Below are 18,107 nucleotides of genomic sequence, written 5' to 3'. Positions count from 1 at the left end.
AGTTGCCTTAAACGACTTGACTGAGGCGTCAGTGCATCTTTGAAAAAAAACTTTTGGAAATTTACCTTCACAACAAAACACTCAGTCATCGCAAGAAGCGAGTGATATTTTAGATTAAACATGACCCTAAAGGAATACATGGACGTTAATGGCCAACTCGCAGAGAGAGACAACCTAACACTCATGTCTGTACATCAGCCGAGGCTCCAACCAGCAGGCAGCGGTAAGACTGGAGGGAAGCAAACACTTGCTATCGATTCCTACAAAACACAATATGAAACATGTCGTATTTAATTTAATGAATCTGTGGAAGTGTATAGGTCAATTTGTCAGGGTTATTTTTTTACAAAACGAACAAATGTGTTAATCACAGCTTCAGGGCCCTGTCACATGTTAATGCAAAACAAACACCAGGGGTCAAAGTCATTATATTCACCCCCCTCGCTCCCACAGATAACAAGTAAATGGGAGAAGGTTTACCGCTGATCTATTTGTGACTGTGCCCTTATTTACAGTTAGACAGATGTTAACCTCTAGTTAGAACCAGTCTCGCTGTCAACCAACTTCCTTTAAGTGAGCCGTCGGCTGGCGTGAATGTCAATCTGACCCTGAAGACATAGAGGCAACTCCCAACAAGAAACTGATTTACAATATCGTCAACCTCTCATGTCTCAGGTGTAGGAAGCGAGACGACACGTGTCCGGAGACTTGAGGGACAATGTGCTTTTAAAGCAATAACAGGACTTTGGCAGAACATTTTCCTTCTTCTTGAATAACATCCCAGGAATGAAGAGTCAGTGAGAGCAGGCGTGTTACACAGCAACTCGTGTTTTATTCGGCTGCTCGTCACAGGGACCAGTGTGACCAGTGACTCCAACACTGGACTGGTGAAAAAGATCTGTTGCAACACGTCTGGTTGAAAGGACCGACACAGTCCAGACTCTTCTTCTCCTTCGTACTCAGTCAATAATTATCATCATAATAATAAAGTATGCACTAGCTAAACTACTTACAGTCACTGACTGCCTATCTAGAGCTCAAGTCTAGTCAAAGGAACAGGAAAACATCACTCCAGTTAATACTAGTAATACATGGCTATGAGAGGAGAGATCTCGGTTTGTCTTTTTTGCCCAATTCAGGATTTTCGGGACGACCTCGGGTTCTTTGAAGACGTACCTCCTCGCTCCTGTGAGGGTCCGAGTTTTAAAGCACGCAAGGAAAAAAAGGCAAAACTATCCACACCATCAAAATGAGTTTCTAATTTACACGACCTCTCAGGGGGAGAAGGTTTGGCTCAGGTCAGAGAAACTCTTCCTCTTTTATCATTTGTTTTTCCTGAAGGCTGTTTGGATGACTTGATACCTGCCTAGTGGAACCTGCAGTGTATATATAATATATACACATGTGTGTGTTCAACCACACTCCTCCACAATCCAGATGTTCAACAGTTACCATGGAGATGGGCAGCTGGGTTGGCTCTTTGTGGTCAACAGCTTGATGATCCAGTGTCTTTGTCTTGATTTTGTCTGTGTGTGAGTAGGTGTGTGTGTTACACTAGAGAACATTGGTCTGGAGGTAGGTGTGTGTCAGTACAGTGAAGGGGCCTCAGATCACCAATGCAGTGGACTCTGTTGCTGCGCCCCTCACTCTCTTCCTGTCACGTTTTTAAGAACTGAGACGTCACCTTAGGGACCCGAGAACGTTTGAACATGTGACGTGTCGTGTTCCCAGAGACAACTGCTGGGAACGTTGCAGTAACAAGTAGAAGGAATTTTCTTTGAGAAAAGAGGGACAAATGGGTTTGTCTGCATGCTAGTGTGTGTGTGTGTGTGTGTGTGTGTGTGTGTGTGTGTGCTTCTACTGCTACTGTTGTGTGTGTGTGTGTCTCTGCGTGTGTGTCATCAGTGCGAGTTGGACTGCTCCACCTTGAGCCCGACCAGTGACGGAGGCAGCTGCCCCGCTGCAGTGCTGGAGGAAGAGGAGCTGGGTGGAGAAGCCCTGAGGCTGGAGCTCCCTGAGGAGGAGGTGGTCACCGCGGGACGGATGAGTGGAGGTGGCGGGTGGTTGTGGGGCGCTCGGTTCTGCAGCGGGCGAGTCTGAAGAGGAGGCGGCTGACGGAGGAGGCTTGGGGGAGCCGAGGGAGGCGCGGGACGCAGCAGCGGTGGAGGCTGGGAGAAAGATGACGGCGTCTGGGTGGAAGACGGGGGGGAGGAGCTGTCGGCAGCATCTGAGGGAATGTCCTCCATTTTGACCTGAGGGGAGGGAGGAGACGGAGGTGGAGGACAATTAGTAAAGACAAGATGAAGTGAGAAAAGGGGGACAGCTGGAGATAAGTTTTGCGAAAAACAAGGAAAGAGAAAATCATGTCAAACATCACGTGTGATTTCTGACAGGCCTCACCTCGTCCTCCTCTGCACCTCCATCTGTAGCTGCCGTGATCTCCTCGCCGCTCCTCCTCGGGTCCTTCTGGTCGCGGCTGGTGGCCACCTGCTCGGCTGCCCACTCCCGAAGCACCTCGTCCAGGTTGAACCTGCGCCGGTAGCTCACGAAGAACGAACTCACCTGAAACCAACGAGAAAGACGTGTTTGAGAAGAAATGGCGTACGACAGTAAGTTGTGCCATGTTCAAGGACACAGAGTCCGACAATGGACCAATTAGAGGAGGGATAATGGAGATTATACTCATCCCATAAAAGACACATGCTAATCTAGACGCAGGGATAATTGCAGAGGAGATGAAAAGCTGATAGGCAGCTCGCTGAGAGGGCAAAGTTAGACTGAGGTCAGAACGAGAGATGAGGAGTGGAAGAGGATGCTCACCTGAGCTGGCGTCTTGGTTCCTATCACCTCTGCAATGGCTGCAAAGTCTTTACCATAACGACGGATGGCTGGAAACGGAGAGAGAGAGAAAATCCATCAGGTTCATGTTGTCTCTATGGGTCACTTACAGGCACTTCATTGGATTTAAAATGCTGCAGAAACGGCTGCAGTGTGTGTGTGTGGGTGTGTTTGAGAGAGAGAGAGAGAGGAAACGCAGGGACGAGTGGATGTGGGGTGAGCTGGCTTGTTGATGCGTATGCTTTCTGTCGACCTTCAGCTGAGGTCGGCTGACTTAGTGCACCTGCTCTTTTACAGGCCTGACCTGCTTCCCCCTCACGTCGTTGCACACATTCAGATCTTTCACTCTCTCTCCTGCTGTTAATGCTGCACAGCTGCAGTAGCTGTGGATCCAATGCTCCAAGGTGCATTGACAGCAGCTGCAAAGCGAAAGTGGGGCAATTTCGCTTCCAACCACTGTATTAACCTTGAGTCCTGCCTGACTTGTGAACTAGCACTACAGGCAGGAATCTCCTGTAACTCCGACGTTAACCCAGTGCCTCTCACACTGGTCTGATCTTAATTGTCTGTTTGTAATAATGGGAAAATTTGACTTTTTTTCCCTTCAGACTTCTCAATAAAGATCCTTGCTCTGATCGGGGATGTCAGGTAAAATAATATAATTTCAATTAATGTGTTTGCACTTGCTGAGTAACATCAGGTAATAATTTCCAGTAAATGCAGCTGATCCTACATCAGTCATTCAGAACTTATCTTATTCGTTCCCATCATTTTGTCATTGGGTGCCGTGACAAGCTGAGCTGTGTTCATAGCAACAAACAGCCAAACAGCACCCACACTCATTAGCCATGACTCCTCCTCTAACTACCTCGGAGTTTCCCTGACTGGACGCACCTCTGTAGATCAACTGTGTGTCTCTAATCGAATGAAGCATTTAAGTAAACCTGCAGCAGAGTCATAAGGAGATGTACTGCTTGGTCATACAGTATCAACACATCATTCTAGGCTCTTTGAGGTGACTCTACAGGAGGATGAGGAAGATGAGGCTGCAGCCTTGACTCACCCTGCACAGCCAGGAGCTGCTCCTCTGTGGTCCAACGAGAGTTCATCTTCGGGGTAGGCTGAGAAAGGGAGAGAGGAGAGAGATTAGAGTGTGACAGGGGTACAGTAGGTGGTAAGAACGATGAGGAGAAAGAGGTGAAAAGAGCAAAGAGCAGATTAAGACTAATCTCATTCCCGCAAGGAGTGAAATTATATCTGGAGGGAATTGGGGAAGGGCAGAATGAATAAATGAGGAGGAGAGGGACGAGCTGAGTAGAATCATTAGAGTCAGGAAACAAAAATTCCCAAGCATAGATAGATGAGGGATGTAAAGGGAAGAAAATTAAGAGAGACAGGAGTGGAGAATAAGATTTACCTCAGCTGCTCTGAACACATCAACACCTGCATTTAGACTCTGTTTCACGCTACTGTTGTTCTGTTTAATGGACTGAACCTGAAAGAGAGGAGGGAAAAAATTAGAGAATACAATGTACGATAATTAGGAAAACAGATGCCATGAAACAATAATCTGCAACTCCGGGTAGATACAAAGAAACTCCTTTAACTTTTAACACGCAGTAACTCACAACTGTCGCTGCTCAATCAAAGCAAGTAGCGGTGATTTTGAAATGTCAATAGTGACAGAATATACTTTTTTTTGGTCACGTTTCCACCAGCTATTTCAGCCCTGATCTGGTTGTTAAACAATTTTTTGTTTTGTTATTGTAACTAAACGACCCTTCACTGACATCAAATTCATTTTGTTTGTTGCACAGAAAACTGAACATAATTCACTGAGACATTTGCGTTATCACACACAGCCCCTCCAGATGATTTCAGGGGATTATCTGGAGTTCAGTGCATGTCTGAAAGCAGCTATACATACTTGTCTCTTCAGTGACACCAGCGTCGTGTCCAGCTGTCGTACAGACAGCACCCCGGCATCTTGAGAGGCTGAAAGGGACATGATGTCTGCCTGCTCCAGGTACATGCCCTTCGGTGGCCTGCGGCGGGCTCGGAGCGGGTGGTGGCGATACTGGGCCCCGATATTCTCCTTCTTTATCGGTCCAGAGCGACTGGGGGTGGGCTTCTCTGAGCTAGCACTTGGGGTCTGTTTCAGCGCCTTTGTGGACAGAGAAATCACCAAATAAAAACCAGCAACAAAAAAAGGGTAGAATTACATTAACGTATGATAAATGAAGATGAAATCGAAGGATAAAGAGAGAATTGATTTGGCTGTGCTGGTCTCCTCAGGCAAGTCATGACTTGTGAAAAAAGAAATGTGTTTTTCCTTTACCTCTCTCTTGTGATTAATATCGAAATCGCTATCGCTTCCGGGATCGCCTTCCTCCACCTCATCATTACTGAAACACAAAAAGTAAACAGAGAAATGAAACCCAAACTATAAATAATATCCAAGGATCTCATCTATATATATTATTCTCTGGTTTCCTCAGGTGAATATAATTATCAAGTGTCATTTAACAAAGCAGTTTGGGAAATGTAAGCTCTTGGGTCACTTGTGTCTGAGAGAACTTTTTTTCCTTCCTCTAATATATATTCAATCTTCCTTCTTCTCTCTCTCCTCACCCAGCACACTCAGTTTCCTCCAGAGGGATCATTAAACTTTCATTGATTCTCATACCTGTCTTCTCTCTCTCTCTTGCTGACCAGCCTCCTGGCCTGTCGGTCCATCACTGACGTCCTGGTCCTGGTCTTCTTCCAGCTGTAGTAGTACTTTACCAAGCTGGAGATCGGCTTGTCTGGCAGCTACACAAACACAGCCCGTTGATGAATTGAGTATTACATACTAAAATATATTTGAAAATTACAGTACTAGATATACTGCCGGGGTGTGTTTGTGTGTTATTCTCGCAGTCTCTCACCATCTGCTGGATGCGGTGGAAGCTCTTGCCGTGGAAGCTGAAGGCCTGTTCGAACAGCACTTTATCCTCCAATGTCCACTCGTCCGGGAAGGGGGTGAAGTTGGCGAGGTCGGCCAGTGAGCGCTCCACGTCGTGTTTGTGCCACAGCAACATGCCCAGGGCCTGATCGAACGTGAGGGCAAAGGGGAAGCCAAACATATTTTGGGAGAGGTCAATTTAAGTAGAGGGACAAGATACAGAGGCTACGGGAATATTATTTAAGTTGTAAAATGTAGGAGGGAACACAAATGTTTTAAGGGAAAATAGGAAAGATTAATCTTACCTGTTCCATGTTGTATCCATGTTTTTCTTTAGACATCAGGATGTACTCATCCACTAGAATAAAGAGAGAATTGGTTTAAAAGGAGCTAAGAAAGATGAATGAATAGAGAGAGAGCAGGGAAAAGAGGAGAAAGGCAAAAAGCACTAAAGTATGCTGTGGACAGTTGGAAAGGCAAACTAGCTAGGGATGGTTAAAAAAAATGGGAAGATAAAGAAAGGAGCAAAGGAGTAAATAATGAATATAAAGCAAACAAAAAGGACCTAACTGAAGGTCAAGTTGTAGTGAACGTTTGGTGTGTGTGTGTCTGTAGCTTACACATGGCATCGGAGAGCAGAGTGTTGGGACACCACACCAACATGCTCCTCTGGTCCTTCTCATTGTAGCGGGTTGGACTGTCTAGTGATGGAAACAAAACACATTTTCAGACATTGCATCCACACATGTAGGTTACACTTCCCCTACACCTTTTAAATCCATAGATCTCTCTCTCTTTCCCCTCAGACATTATATTTACTTTAACTTTCATCATCTTTCTTCTTTTAGGTTAAGACTACTTCTTCAGCTCCATCTTCATTTGAACTAAATGGAGGGGGGGTAGTACTTAATGAAAAGGACAGAAAAAGCATTCATTGTACAGTAGCTACAGACTATCTGAGGGCCCATTTCAGTTTTTACTGCAGAACAAACCCTTTTTTTTTTTTACTCAGCAAACACATTTTATAGTTTTTAAGATTTCAGTTAGATCTGAAAAACTGACTCATTTTTGGAAAAGAAGCATCTTACTTTAGACATTTTGCAAAAGTTCTTTCTCCATCTTCCTGGATTCCCTCATTAACTCTGGTCATTGACATTGATCTGTCTCCTCATCTGCATTCTCCTCTCTCCTCCATTTCAATGTCCTCTGCTCACCTCTATGCCCCTTTAACAACCTCAATTTCCTGCCTCTCTCTATTCCTCTGCCTTTTTATATCTCCATTTGTCACCTCCCTTCCTCCCAACCTTTGCTTTGTGCCAGCTCACCTGGTTTGAACTCTGGGATGTGAGCTTGGTAGTCTCCTCCCACTCTGATCATACTGTCTGTGGAGAGAGACAATATTTTAGAGAGGGAGAGAGAAAGATAGAGAAGAGGATTGGGGAACAAGGATTCCAGTAACTAGACAAGACATTTCCCTAGAAGTAGTAGAGCTGGATCAACAGGATTAAAAGACGATAACAGAGGAGACAGAAGGAGTCACCGACAGGGTGACACAAGACACAGCAAACACAGAGGATGATAAGCATCTTCTATTGTATTATGTGCTAAGCCTTCTAACGGGTTAGCTCTATCAAGGCTCTGCCTTGGGATAATCAAAGTTTGTTAGAGGACTGCATACCAACTCAGAACTGCAGTTAGACGAAGGTAACTTTTCCTCAATGACAAAATACTGCATCAGCTTGATAAGTGTACAGTTGAATTACACTGCTTTTAAATAGAATGAGTACAAGGCTTCTCCAAAAAATTATCAAATAGATGAAAGCCTTTGTCTGAGAGAAACCTTTAATGTCTGAGAGAAACCTTTAATGTCTGTGAGAAACCTTTAATGTCTGTGAGAAACCTTTAATGTTTCAGAGAAACATTCTCTTTTTCATTGAGAGGAATCAGGCAGATCCCGATGTAACTTGTGTTATTTTTCTATGTACGTACTTATTAGACGACCGTCAAAATATGGGGCCTTTGCTGTGTAAAGTAGTGCTGCTTGATTACTTGTTTCATAAAAATGCTGTAAAGGCATTCTTTACTTCAAGTAAGGTACTATAAACCTTGTGGGGAAACCCTGAGGATATGTAATTAATATAAAAAACAGCACAAACAATGCTCCTCTTGTTACGCAGTTCACCCCTTGCGTACATTTCCAGGTCAAACCAGGAGAACATGTGACTGATAACTTCCACAAATAAAGACTTCTTTTAAATCAACAATTTAAATTACATCACAGTCATGTGTCAGCCGCAGCATGTAGTGAGTTGCTGTCATTTATCATGATAAATATCAAACGGTTGCTGGTTTCACAGTATATTGTGTTAAAATTCCTTATCGTTAGTTGCACCATTTAGTCTTTAATCACTGTAATTAACGTGGTGATTTGGTTGATCCAGCATCGACCAGATTTAAAAAGTCTCCAAGATGCAGGCCCAGCAAGCTATGTTCGTTTGTTTTGTGTTTTAAAAACAAGGCGGACGGAGCCGTTACACCAGGAGAGCTGCTAGCGCTCTGGACACAGTCAGCATCCACGTTCACCAAATCAAATGCATTTAACAAACGTTGATATTTTGACCTGACCCTGACAACTGGGATCAATATATGCACTCGATGTAACATGTTGATAAATAATTCAAATGTTATTGACATAAATATATTATTCAAATACAAAACTCTGAAGTTATTTCAGTTTGTGTAACAGTACTTTTAATGTTTAAAGTAAACTAAGTAATATCAGCACATTTGACCTCAATAATACAGATAACCATGATCATTTAGGTCACTGTAATCATGTAACTACATTTTCACTCCATTTTATCTCGACCTGTTGAATTTTCATCATGGTAACATTTTCATCCATTTGGCATCTACATGAGAGAAACCCAAACAGTTGAAGGGGAAATAAAAGGAGAGAGAGACAATGTGATGGCAGACATTAAGTAATCAGTGCTGCGGTGAAGCGAGCAAAAAATGCTGTAGAAGAGATGGGGAGAGAGAGGCTGGAAGCCAAGGAATGAAGAGCAGGGAAGCAGAGCGAGAGGAGGAAGAGACAGATTACTGTTTCCACAGGGACAGTAGACAGGAAGGGAGGAGAAGGAGATGATAGAAACGGGAGTAGATGGTAAGAAATGGGTGGGGAGAGGCAGGAAGGGGAGCAGAAAAGAAGAAAGAAGAATTGATGGAAGGAAGGAGGACGAATAGGAGACGCTGCCTGAGAAAGAAATGAGACACATTGATTAGGAAGAGGAGGATTTGATATTAAGACTAAAGAAGAGAGGAGGAGGAGGAATTTAGTGGTTGCAATAATCTTGATAGACAAGTTTCTTTAGAGACATCCATAACTATTCCACTTGTAGTGCTGTGCTTGGTCTAAAAATGTGTCCCTTGTCCGTGTGCACGGTGAGAGAATGGTTACCCAATGAAAGATCAACAGAAAGTCAGTGGGTGAAGGAGTGACGGAGGAAGGAAAGATGCATGTGGGCAGAGGATGACAAGGATGGAGGAGTGTGGGAAGGGGGTGGATGAGAGCAGGAGGGTACCACAGAGGAGAGAAAGCAGTGTGCAGGGCCTTATGCAGCACTGCAGAAATGCAACGCATGCAAGCCAACAGCTGCAATCAAGTCTGCATATAAGAACCCTGGGTGCAAGCTTCAGGTCAGAGTCACATGCACAGATATGAAGTAGAAACATGTTGAATCAATTCTTCAATTAAGCAACTCAGATGTCAGTAAAAAAGATTTAATTTTAACGTTTGTGTGTCTACCATGAGCATGCTCTTCATCGCTGCTCTCCTCCTCAGAGTGTGGTAGGCTGTTGCCGTTGGTTACAGTCTTGGCTCTGCTCCTGGACAGGACCCCGGACCCCGAGCGCTCCATCACTGAGGGCATATCTGGACAAAAAAACAAACACACAAACCCTAAATATACAATTCCACCTCTTTGACACCTATGTCATTCTATCAGTTAATTTTTCTTTTAAGTTGGCTTTGATGTTTTCATTTAAAACCTTATCTAGAGAAATACCTAGTTCAATTTTTTTTTTAAGTAGAACAATATCTTATGCTGATACCTTGGAAGTTTTCCCATTATTTCCTTGTTTATTCTAAGCAAATACATCCAGTACACTTATGAACTCATTCTGACACTAACCTCGAGTTAGACTATCATTATCACTTGCTAGCTCTCAGCGTCACCTTTTACCTGGTGTCTCTCCAAGCAAAATTCACATTGACCTTGCACCTGCACCAGTTGAGTTGGAGCTACTTAAAATCCCAGCAATTAGGTAATATTACAAGCTGGAAAGTCCCACAATGCAAGAACCAGATGCAAGACTTCAGTTTCGAGCGATTTACAGGAAATAATTGTTGTGTAAATCTTGAGCAATGACCAAAAGAAAAAGAAGTACTACAAAAAACAATAATAGCAATCATCAGTTCCATACGGGGTCAGAAGCATACAGCTGTTAAAATGTTATTTTTTAAATAAACCGGAACTGGATCAGTGTTCCCTGTAAGCTATCGTAATCAGTATCGGGAAGGGACAAAGGGCATTTGTGCTATTGCCTGACAATTAGACAAACTGATAATTGAGGGAAAACATATCAGAATAATCTAAAACTGAATTGGTCATAAAAAAGACAGAGCGTTGCTGCCTTGTCCTTGCATGACCCATACTGAACAGGTCCATGCATATTAAGTAACCCTTTAAACATGTCTAAATGTGACGTCTTATTTTTAGACTAGGATATTTTCCAGTACCCCAACATGAACATATGTATGTATCACAAAACTCACGCCAAAGTCAAAGCACAGTCTGCAACACAAACCATCATATACAACATACATGACAATTATCTCCATTTCAGGAACATGGGGCCAGGGAAAGGCTTGAAAACACTCATCCACACACAAAAGCCAACTAATGCTCCAAACTATTGACAAAGTGGCAGCATCTGACTAACGATATGGGAACAACGTGTCATGGACAACACGAGAGGCATTCTGCATGGAGGGGGCTCTGCTATCATCCACAGTCACTTGTATGTTATTGTGACACAGCCTAGTTTCTTCCTCTCTCTCTCTCTGATTCTCCGGACCAGTCTGTGCCACAGTTGCACAAAAGACTAGACGGTCAGTTGAGGACACAGCTCCGCACGGTGGGAAGTAGTAACACACTCGAACTCCTTCCGCGTACACAGGTGACCACAAATACAAGATATCGACCGGATATGAGGCAGATCGGGTTGTTATAAATCACCAAATCCAGTTAACTAAAAACTCCTCTGGTCCCCCGTCGGCACATCAGCAACTTCATCTCCGGTTAGCTAACTTGAAATGCGCCCGGAGTGAAACAAAGCGGAGACCAGCGGTTTCAAACCGACATATTTTAAAAACCCGATCGCTGCTGGATGGGGGAACGGGGGCCAAATCGTTTACAGCCCAGAGAGATTAAACCACATCTACCAAACTCCCGAGTAGACAATGCAAGTGTCTGAGCCTCTCTGGGGGTCTTTGTCTGATCGCTGCTCCCGGTGGCCCCCGCAACTACGACAGCTGCCCTCCTCCAACTTCACTTGGGGTGAAATCACCACAACTTCGTGAACGCATCTCCCCTCGTTTAAATCTACAGAACATCGATGCCTGTCGAAGTCTGGTGTATCAGCTACAAATGAGTGAGAAGCTTAAGTTACTTTCTCAGGAAGAGTTTTCGTAGGTAGCCTCGAACACTGCGGCGGACGGGAGCCTCGATCTCCGCCACAACAATCAACTTTTATTAGCGAATATAAATATGGACTAATAAGAAATAATACTATAAAATAGTAGTTAATAGTTAATCTGGCGAGGCAGGAGCCATTTGTTGCCAGTATAAGTGTTGCTCAATCAACCACTTGTGTTTTGCAATCGATTTTTAACAATAGCATATGGCATATATAGCATATGGAATACTTTTTGTCACTTGTCACAATATATACATATCTATGGTATGATACACAAAAATGATCAATACTGCAAACAGTCGAATGAGTTTAATTTGATATATTCATAATTTGTTATACATTTTACATGTGTAAATTGGTAATCTAATGCACCTTTTCTATTTGATGCATCCTTTTTTAACTCATACTTTCAAATATTATCTATAATATAGCTTTAAAGTGATAAATAATATACTCGTGGGTCTCAGGACTGAGTTTAGAGTGACTTGTGGTAGCGTTTTTACTTGGCACATGGAAAATTGTAATATTACTACTCTCTAAGCATCCTTTTACATAACAATGGCTGTAAATTAATTTCACGATCGTTCAGTATTAAACATTTGAGGCGATGGATTCAGAGCCGGGGTTTCATCTGAGCCCACGTTTTCTGACTAAATCGATATTCTGGAAGCTTTGCTGAGCAGTTATCTGTGTCACACTTTGAAGTCCTTTTGTTTTCCCCCACGCTTACGTTGCTGTTACTACTACTACTGACGCTACTGTGTGCTGCTGCTGGTGTGGAGGAAAAACTCGCTCTCCGGGTTATTATAACACTACTTGTCTGTGCGTTCCGGGACATTTAGGTGCTAACTAGTCCATGAAGTCATTTCTGGCGATGGAACAATAATAAAAGAAGAAATAAAACAGGCGAAATGTCTTCTTCTTCTTCTCCCCCCGCTCCTCCTCCTCCTCCTCCCTCTCACCAAAGTGCAGAGCTGAAGTCAAACCTAGTTGGGATGCTAGCGTTAGCAGGCTAGCTTGCGGGGCTACGTGAGTAACGTTAATAGTTGGAAGTGGGGAGAGAACAGTGGCACCGTACCTGCGTTCCGCTTCCCTCCGCTTTCCCCCGCACACAAAACTTCTCTGCGGCGAGCAGTGGCCCCTGGAAGTGCTGCGAGCGACCCGCGGAGCCCGAAACGGCTTAATTCCTGCTTAATTGATGCACACGGTCAGTACAATGAAGTGAGCGAGCGCGGAGACATGGAAGCAGCCGCGAATGAGTGTGTGTGTGTGAGTGTGAGTGCCGGGGGAGGCGGACAACACCCGGAGAAAAGTGAGGTGGACGTCCGCCCGGATGCGTTCGCCTCTCCCAACCAACCAGCCGTTTGGATTGACGAGAAATAGTCCCGCAAAACTAGTATCTGTAGTCCACTCCTGTTTTCCAGTTAGATCGCTGAGCATCTGATTTAACGCGTAAGAGTCCATTGTACCAGCTCATCTTAATTAAAGCCTAGTTTAAAACAAATCTGACTTTACATTTATTTCCAGCTGGTTTGCACTTTGATTATTAATCAGAGTTTATCTAGTGTAAATATCTATATTTATCTACAATATAAACAGGTATTTATCAGTTATAGTCTCTTAATCTGCCATCTCTCAAAATCCCATAAATTAGGGACTACTTGCCAGTGTGTCGGCGGAGGGATTCGTCAGCTGTGCATCTCTGTGCTGAGACAGGCTGTCCAGACTTGCACTGATGTATGCACGGTGGAGGAGGGGGGCGATTCGATTGAGTGTGTGCGTGCGCACATGTGTGTGCGAGTATGATAGTGCACGTGTCCCCAAGAGCATGCGTGTGACTTCGCCCCCTGACCTGACGATGACTCAGACAAACAGCCTCAACGTACTTTTTTATTTATGTTTTATTTAACATGTCGAACAATTCTAAAATCATGGAGTTCTGCTCGCTCTCTTGCTCCCTCTCGCCCTCTGGTTGTGTGTGTGCTTATGTGTGGAGCAATGTATATGTGTGCGGGCACAGGTGGAATAGTGTATGTGTGCGTGTGTGTTTGTGTGTGCAGAATGGGAAGTGTTTCAGTAGAAGCAGGATTTCTCACCTGATGCTGGCAATAAGCACAATACCCCGCCTCACACACACACACACACACACACACACACACACACATGCACACATGTTAGTATCTCAGTGAGGACACTCGTTGACATAATACATTCCCTAGCCCCTCACTCTAACCTTAACCATCCAAACTAAATCCCTAAACCTAATTCTAACCCAAATCCTAAAACCAAGCCTTAACCCTCAAACAACCATTTGAAAAAGTGAGGACAAGTGGAAATGTCTTCACTTTCAAAAATGTCCTCAGTCTGTAGGGTCTGTGCTTAAACATGTCCTCACACATACATAAGTACAGGAACACACACACACACACATGGTTCACAAGTGCCTCATGCTGCTGAGATGTAACAGCCTATTACATGCTCTCTCTCTCTCTCTCTCTCTCTCTCTCTCTCTCAAAAACTACTTTCTCATTGCCACCTCCTCTCTCCCTCCACCTCCTCTTTGTCATCCCACTTCTCCCCTTTTCCCCACCTCATCTCCATCTCCTCTGTGATCGCTCCTATTTGTCATCCACCTTTTTTTCTCCTCTCCACACTTCTTTTTGCACCTCCTCCATTCGCCTCCTGCTCATCCTTCTTTCCTTCCACCAGTACTTTCTCCCTCCTCTTCCTCCTTTCCGACTCCTGACTATCTCCCACAATTCTCCTCCTCCCCATTTCTTCCCTCTCTCTTCTCTGTCTCTGATTTGTTTCATTCTTTTACCTCCTCTCCCTTCTCCTCTTTCTCTCTATCCATTTGCTGTGCCTCCTCTTCTTTCCTCTCCACTCCTTGATATCTCTCTCCCCTCTGTCCCCTGCTCCTCTACACCCCCCTCCTCACTTCCTCTTTCCCAGTGATGACTCCTCTCTCGTGTTCTCCCTTTCTCCTCCTTCCTCCTTCATCTCCTTCATCATTCCTCCTCTTCCTCCTTCATCTCCTTCCCCACTCCTCCTCTTCCTCCTTCCTGTCTCTCTCTCTCACACAGTGCCTTTGATTTCAACAGTGTGTGTGTGCGTGTGCGTACGTGCAAATTCTTCCCCTCCCCCCATTCTCTCCCCCTACGGTGACACAGTAAAGCAGTTTCGCTCCGTTCACCTCCACTCTTCCTCCCTCCTACCTCTTCCTCTTCCTCCCCCCTCCTCCCCCAGTCTAATTTTCATCCCTGCCACCTCCTCCCTCCCTCCCTTGCCTCCTACCCTCCCCTCTTCTCCCCTCTCCTCTCATTAGTCAGTGTCCATGAAACTCACCATTCCACTGTCTCTCTTCCTGCTCAGTCCTCCAGTCCCTCACACTTCCTCACTAATGAACAACTGCTACCCTCCTCCCTCCTCCCCTCATCACCTCCCTTCCTCTTCCTCCCTCAGTCCTCCTTCCTCCTCCTCCTCCTCCTCCTCCTCCTCCTCCTCTGTCCTCCTCTCCATTCGTCACTCCATCCCTTTCTCTCCTCCCTTCCTTCCTCTTTGCACTCGGCGTCTCTTCGATCTTTCAGAACTCAGCGTCCCTCCCACTCTCCCCTCAGCTCACTCTTGTTTTCACTTCTTTCTTCACCCCCTCTCATCCTTCCCCCTTCTCTCTCCCTACCTGTCTCATTCCTTTATTCTCGGCTGTCTGTCTGCTCCTCTCACTCCCCGGCTGTCTACCTCCCTCACTTCCCCCCATTTTCCTCCACATCTCCCCTCATTTCTTCCCTTTACACCTCACCCTGACTCCCATCCCTCCATCACTCCCTCCTGTGAAGTCTCTGACTTTCTCTGTTATCTCAGGAGATGCATGCTCCAGAATGAGATGTGATAGAATGAACTCCTCCTGATGCATTCATAGTTGTAATACCATGGTGCATGTTGAAATGTCTTGTATTTCAATACTTTGCCTTTGCAAATTCATTATTTTATGATATTTTCATACTGATTTCAAAGACGTTGCATCGTAGAACATATGATTCAATGTTGTCATTTAGGACCTGAATTGAACATATTATCTGTAAAAATTTCATTTGAGTTGTGTATCTGTCAGTGCTCACTCATTGGAAGATGCCTGTAGCATCATGCACCACAGAGGAGGAATTCCTGCATAATAAACCTGAGCCCTTTTAGCTAAATGTATCTAAGGTATCAAGGGCTCTAATCTTTAAAGGAAAATGTACCTGAAAACATAATATTTGTTTTTACCCACAATCCATGGTGGTATTCTGAGTTCTGGCGATATCAATTGTGGCTGCGTTTTCCAAAATTGCACAATGGAGTGGACCTCCCTGTTTCCATACTACTCATTATTTCTATGCATGTTTTGAATTGGTGGTGTGTTCAAGCTGTAAAATTAACAAAACCACTCTAAAAAATATTCAGGAGAACTCAAATAAACCAGATTTTTGTACATCCTATTTATATACAAAAATTACCCACAAACCATTGCACAAAGCAAATGGAACAGCTGCTTATAGCAGGAAAAAATAAACAAAATGTCTGAAATTGCTCTTTGAACTCCCCAGAATATATATTTGGCAATTGTTTTTTGAGCATTGGTTCCCATATTGTACCATTTGCTATTGGAATGTACTGGTGACCGATGTTGATTTGGGTTTACCGAGATTAAAAACAGAGATCATTTGTATTAAGTGCGTATACTGTAGACATTTAAATGGTTTAAAATCTGGCTTGTTCTACCAAGAAGCTACAGTGTTCAAATATTTGTCCATTTGGCAGCATGACTGTATCCAACAAATCCCATAGCAATCTGCAAGTTAGCTTATGGGATGAGATATGACCTGTTTTGCAAATTTGCTCTGAGGGAAGAACTCAAGTTCACATGGAGTGCAAAGGTGGAAGGTCATCACAATTTAGCTCAATCTGCGAGCCAGATCCTAAAGTTTCCTCACTGTGCTGTGATGTAAAGTCAACAAAAACATCATGGTCTATATTCTGGGGATCATGAATGGGCTATTTAGTCCAAATGTCATGGAAATCCAATCGTTGGTTTATTATTAATGGAGTTTTTGTTTAAAGGTCACGAAAAATCTAATCGGAGTCAACATCATCATTATTAATCATTCTCCACATTTAAATTTCACTGTATACAATATTGTCATCTCAGGTCCAGCTGTAAGCAGTGCACAAAACAACCTCAATGTTAGTATGTTTGATTTATTTGATCTGATATTCTACGAAATAACCCAGCAAGTCTTTGTTGGAACATAAAAATCAATGAAAATAATTTAAACCAAACAATAAAACCACTTTAATCCAGAATAATTCGATAAATCCTCGGTTTTTAGATGAATTCATGCCAATTTGGTTCATACTCCGCCAATAAGATATGAAAGTTGTCTGCCATAAATCATCTCCAAATATTGCAGAGAGGCCGAATGTAGACAACACTGGGCGACTTCTCATCACAGCAGAATAACCAGAGCGTGTGGAGATGACGTCCGCTCTGTGTTGTGCATTTCTGTGCTGCAGGGCTCTCTGTGTGGAGCGATGCCTCATCCCTCATCCACCATTCTCCTCTGGTTTTTTCCTCACTGCATCTGTTGATTCCCTCTTTCCCCCTCTCTGCCTCTCTCCTCCTAGGCTCTCTTCCTCCTTCTTCATCTCTCCCTTCTCTATTCCTCATCCTTGTTCTTTCCTCCTCATCCCCCCCTCGTCTCCTTCTTCTTCCTCACTGCTGTTTGTCGCTATTATCTATCTATCTATCTATCTATCTATCTATCTATCTATCTATCTATCTATCTATCTATCTATCTATCTATCTATCTTATTTTTGGACTGCATTGCTGAGCTGAAGCAAGAGATATATAGGTCTATGTGTGAGCATGCATGTGGCTGTGTGTGTGTGTGGGAGGGGAAACCTTCCGCTTCATTATACACACACTTACACACACACACACACAAACTCACTTGAGGGGGAATGTACAGAAAAGAGTTTCATATTTACATTTACGTTTCCAGACAGAGGAAGAGAGAATGCAGAGAGGGGTCACACTTGAACTGGAGGATGAGTAGAGATGTTTGGCTGTGGGTTTCAGCTGCAGAAACGGAAAGAGAGCCAGAGAGAGAGAAACTGATACAATGAGAATCTGGGCCTCCGTCTCAACTCCCTGTTCCTCGCAGCGCCCCCTACCGACACATTTGGATATATCGTTTTTCTGCCCACAGCCAGAGACAGATTCCCTGAAGACAAAAGACTGTAGGCGGGGTTTAGAGACTGGGCCATCTGTGTGCTGGGGAGAGCTGCTGCATGAGTGTGTTTATGTGTGTGTGTGTGTGTGTTGTGTGAGAGAGATGAAGAGGGAGAGAGGAAGAGCCCCCCCCCCCTACCCAGACAAGGCCTTTATTTGCATTATGGAAAAGTGGGTAGGCCTGTGAAGGGGGCCATCTCATATCCCATTAAACCAAGATCTCACAGTCATGGCCAGTGACCTCATAAGTAATATTTAACTGTTTTGTTTTGTTGTGGGGTCATACAACACAA

General features: G+C 44.1%; 1 protein-coding gene across 2 annotated transcripts; it reads right to left on the bottom strand.

Annotated features, from left to right (window-relative positions):
- Positions 1-808: 808 nt before the first annotated feature.
- On the bottom strand, positions 809-14,966 carry rcor2 (REST corepressor 2). Of its 2 annotated transcripts, none has more exons than XM_053415808.1 (14): positions 14,888-14,966; positions 9,591-9,716; positions 7,108-7,164; positions 6,403-6,483; positions 6,088-6,140; positions 5,766-5,927; positions 5,525-5,649; positions 5,177-5,243; positions 4,766-5,002; positions 4,256-4,333; positions 3,902-3,959; positions 2,821-2,888; positions 2,401-2,562; positions 809-2,252 (listed from the first exon to the last, which is right to left on the bottom strand). In XM_053415808.1, exons 2-14 carry the CDS (start codon positions 9,712-9,714, stop codon positions 1,902-1,904), a joined length of 1,623 nt encoding a protein of 540 aa, XP_053271783.1. In that variant the 5' UTR covers positions 9,715-9,716; positions 14,888-14,966; the 3' UTR covers positions 809-1,901. The 2 variants fall into 2 exon arrangements, with proteins under 2 accessions (XP_053271783.1, XP_053271782.1); XM_053415807.1 differs by lacking the exon at positions 14,888-14,966 and adding an exon at positions 12,621-12,814.
- Positions 14,967-18,107: the final 3,141 nt, after the last annotated feature.

The sequence above is a fragment of the Pleuronectes platessa genome, chromosome 23, assembly GCF_947347685.1.
Source record: "Pleuronectes platessa chromosome 23, fPlePla1.1, whole genome shotgun sequence".
Taxonomy (NCBI): domain Eukaryota; kingdom Metazoa; phylum Chordata; class Actinopteri; order Pleuronectiformes; family Pleuronectidae; genus Pleuronectes; species Pleuronectes platessa.
The sequence above is the reverse complement of the archived record's forward strand: the minus strand, read 5'-3'. Positions and strand labels throughout refer to the sequence as shown.

Excerpts from the sequence above, each read along its gene's own strand:
- rcor2 (XM_053415808.1), bottom strand. The coding sequence starts at position 9,714 with ATGCCCTCAGTGATGGAGCGCTCGGGGTCCGGGGTCCTGTCCAGGAGC. Across the intron at positions 5,928-6,087 it reads ATGGATACAACATGGAACAG|GCCCTGGGCATGTTGCTGTG; the intron begins GTAAGATTAATC and ends ACGTTCGATCAG. Across the intron at positions 4,334-4,765 it reads TGGTGTCACTGAAGAGACAA|GTTCAGTCCATTAAACAGAA; the intron begins GTATGTATAGCT and ends CCTCTCTTTCAG.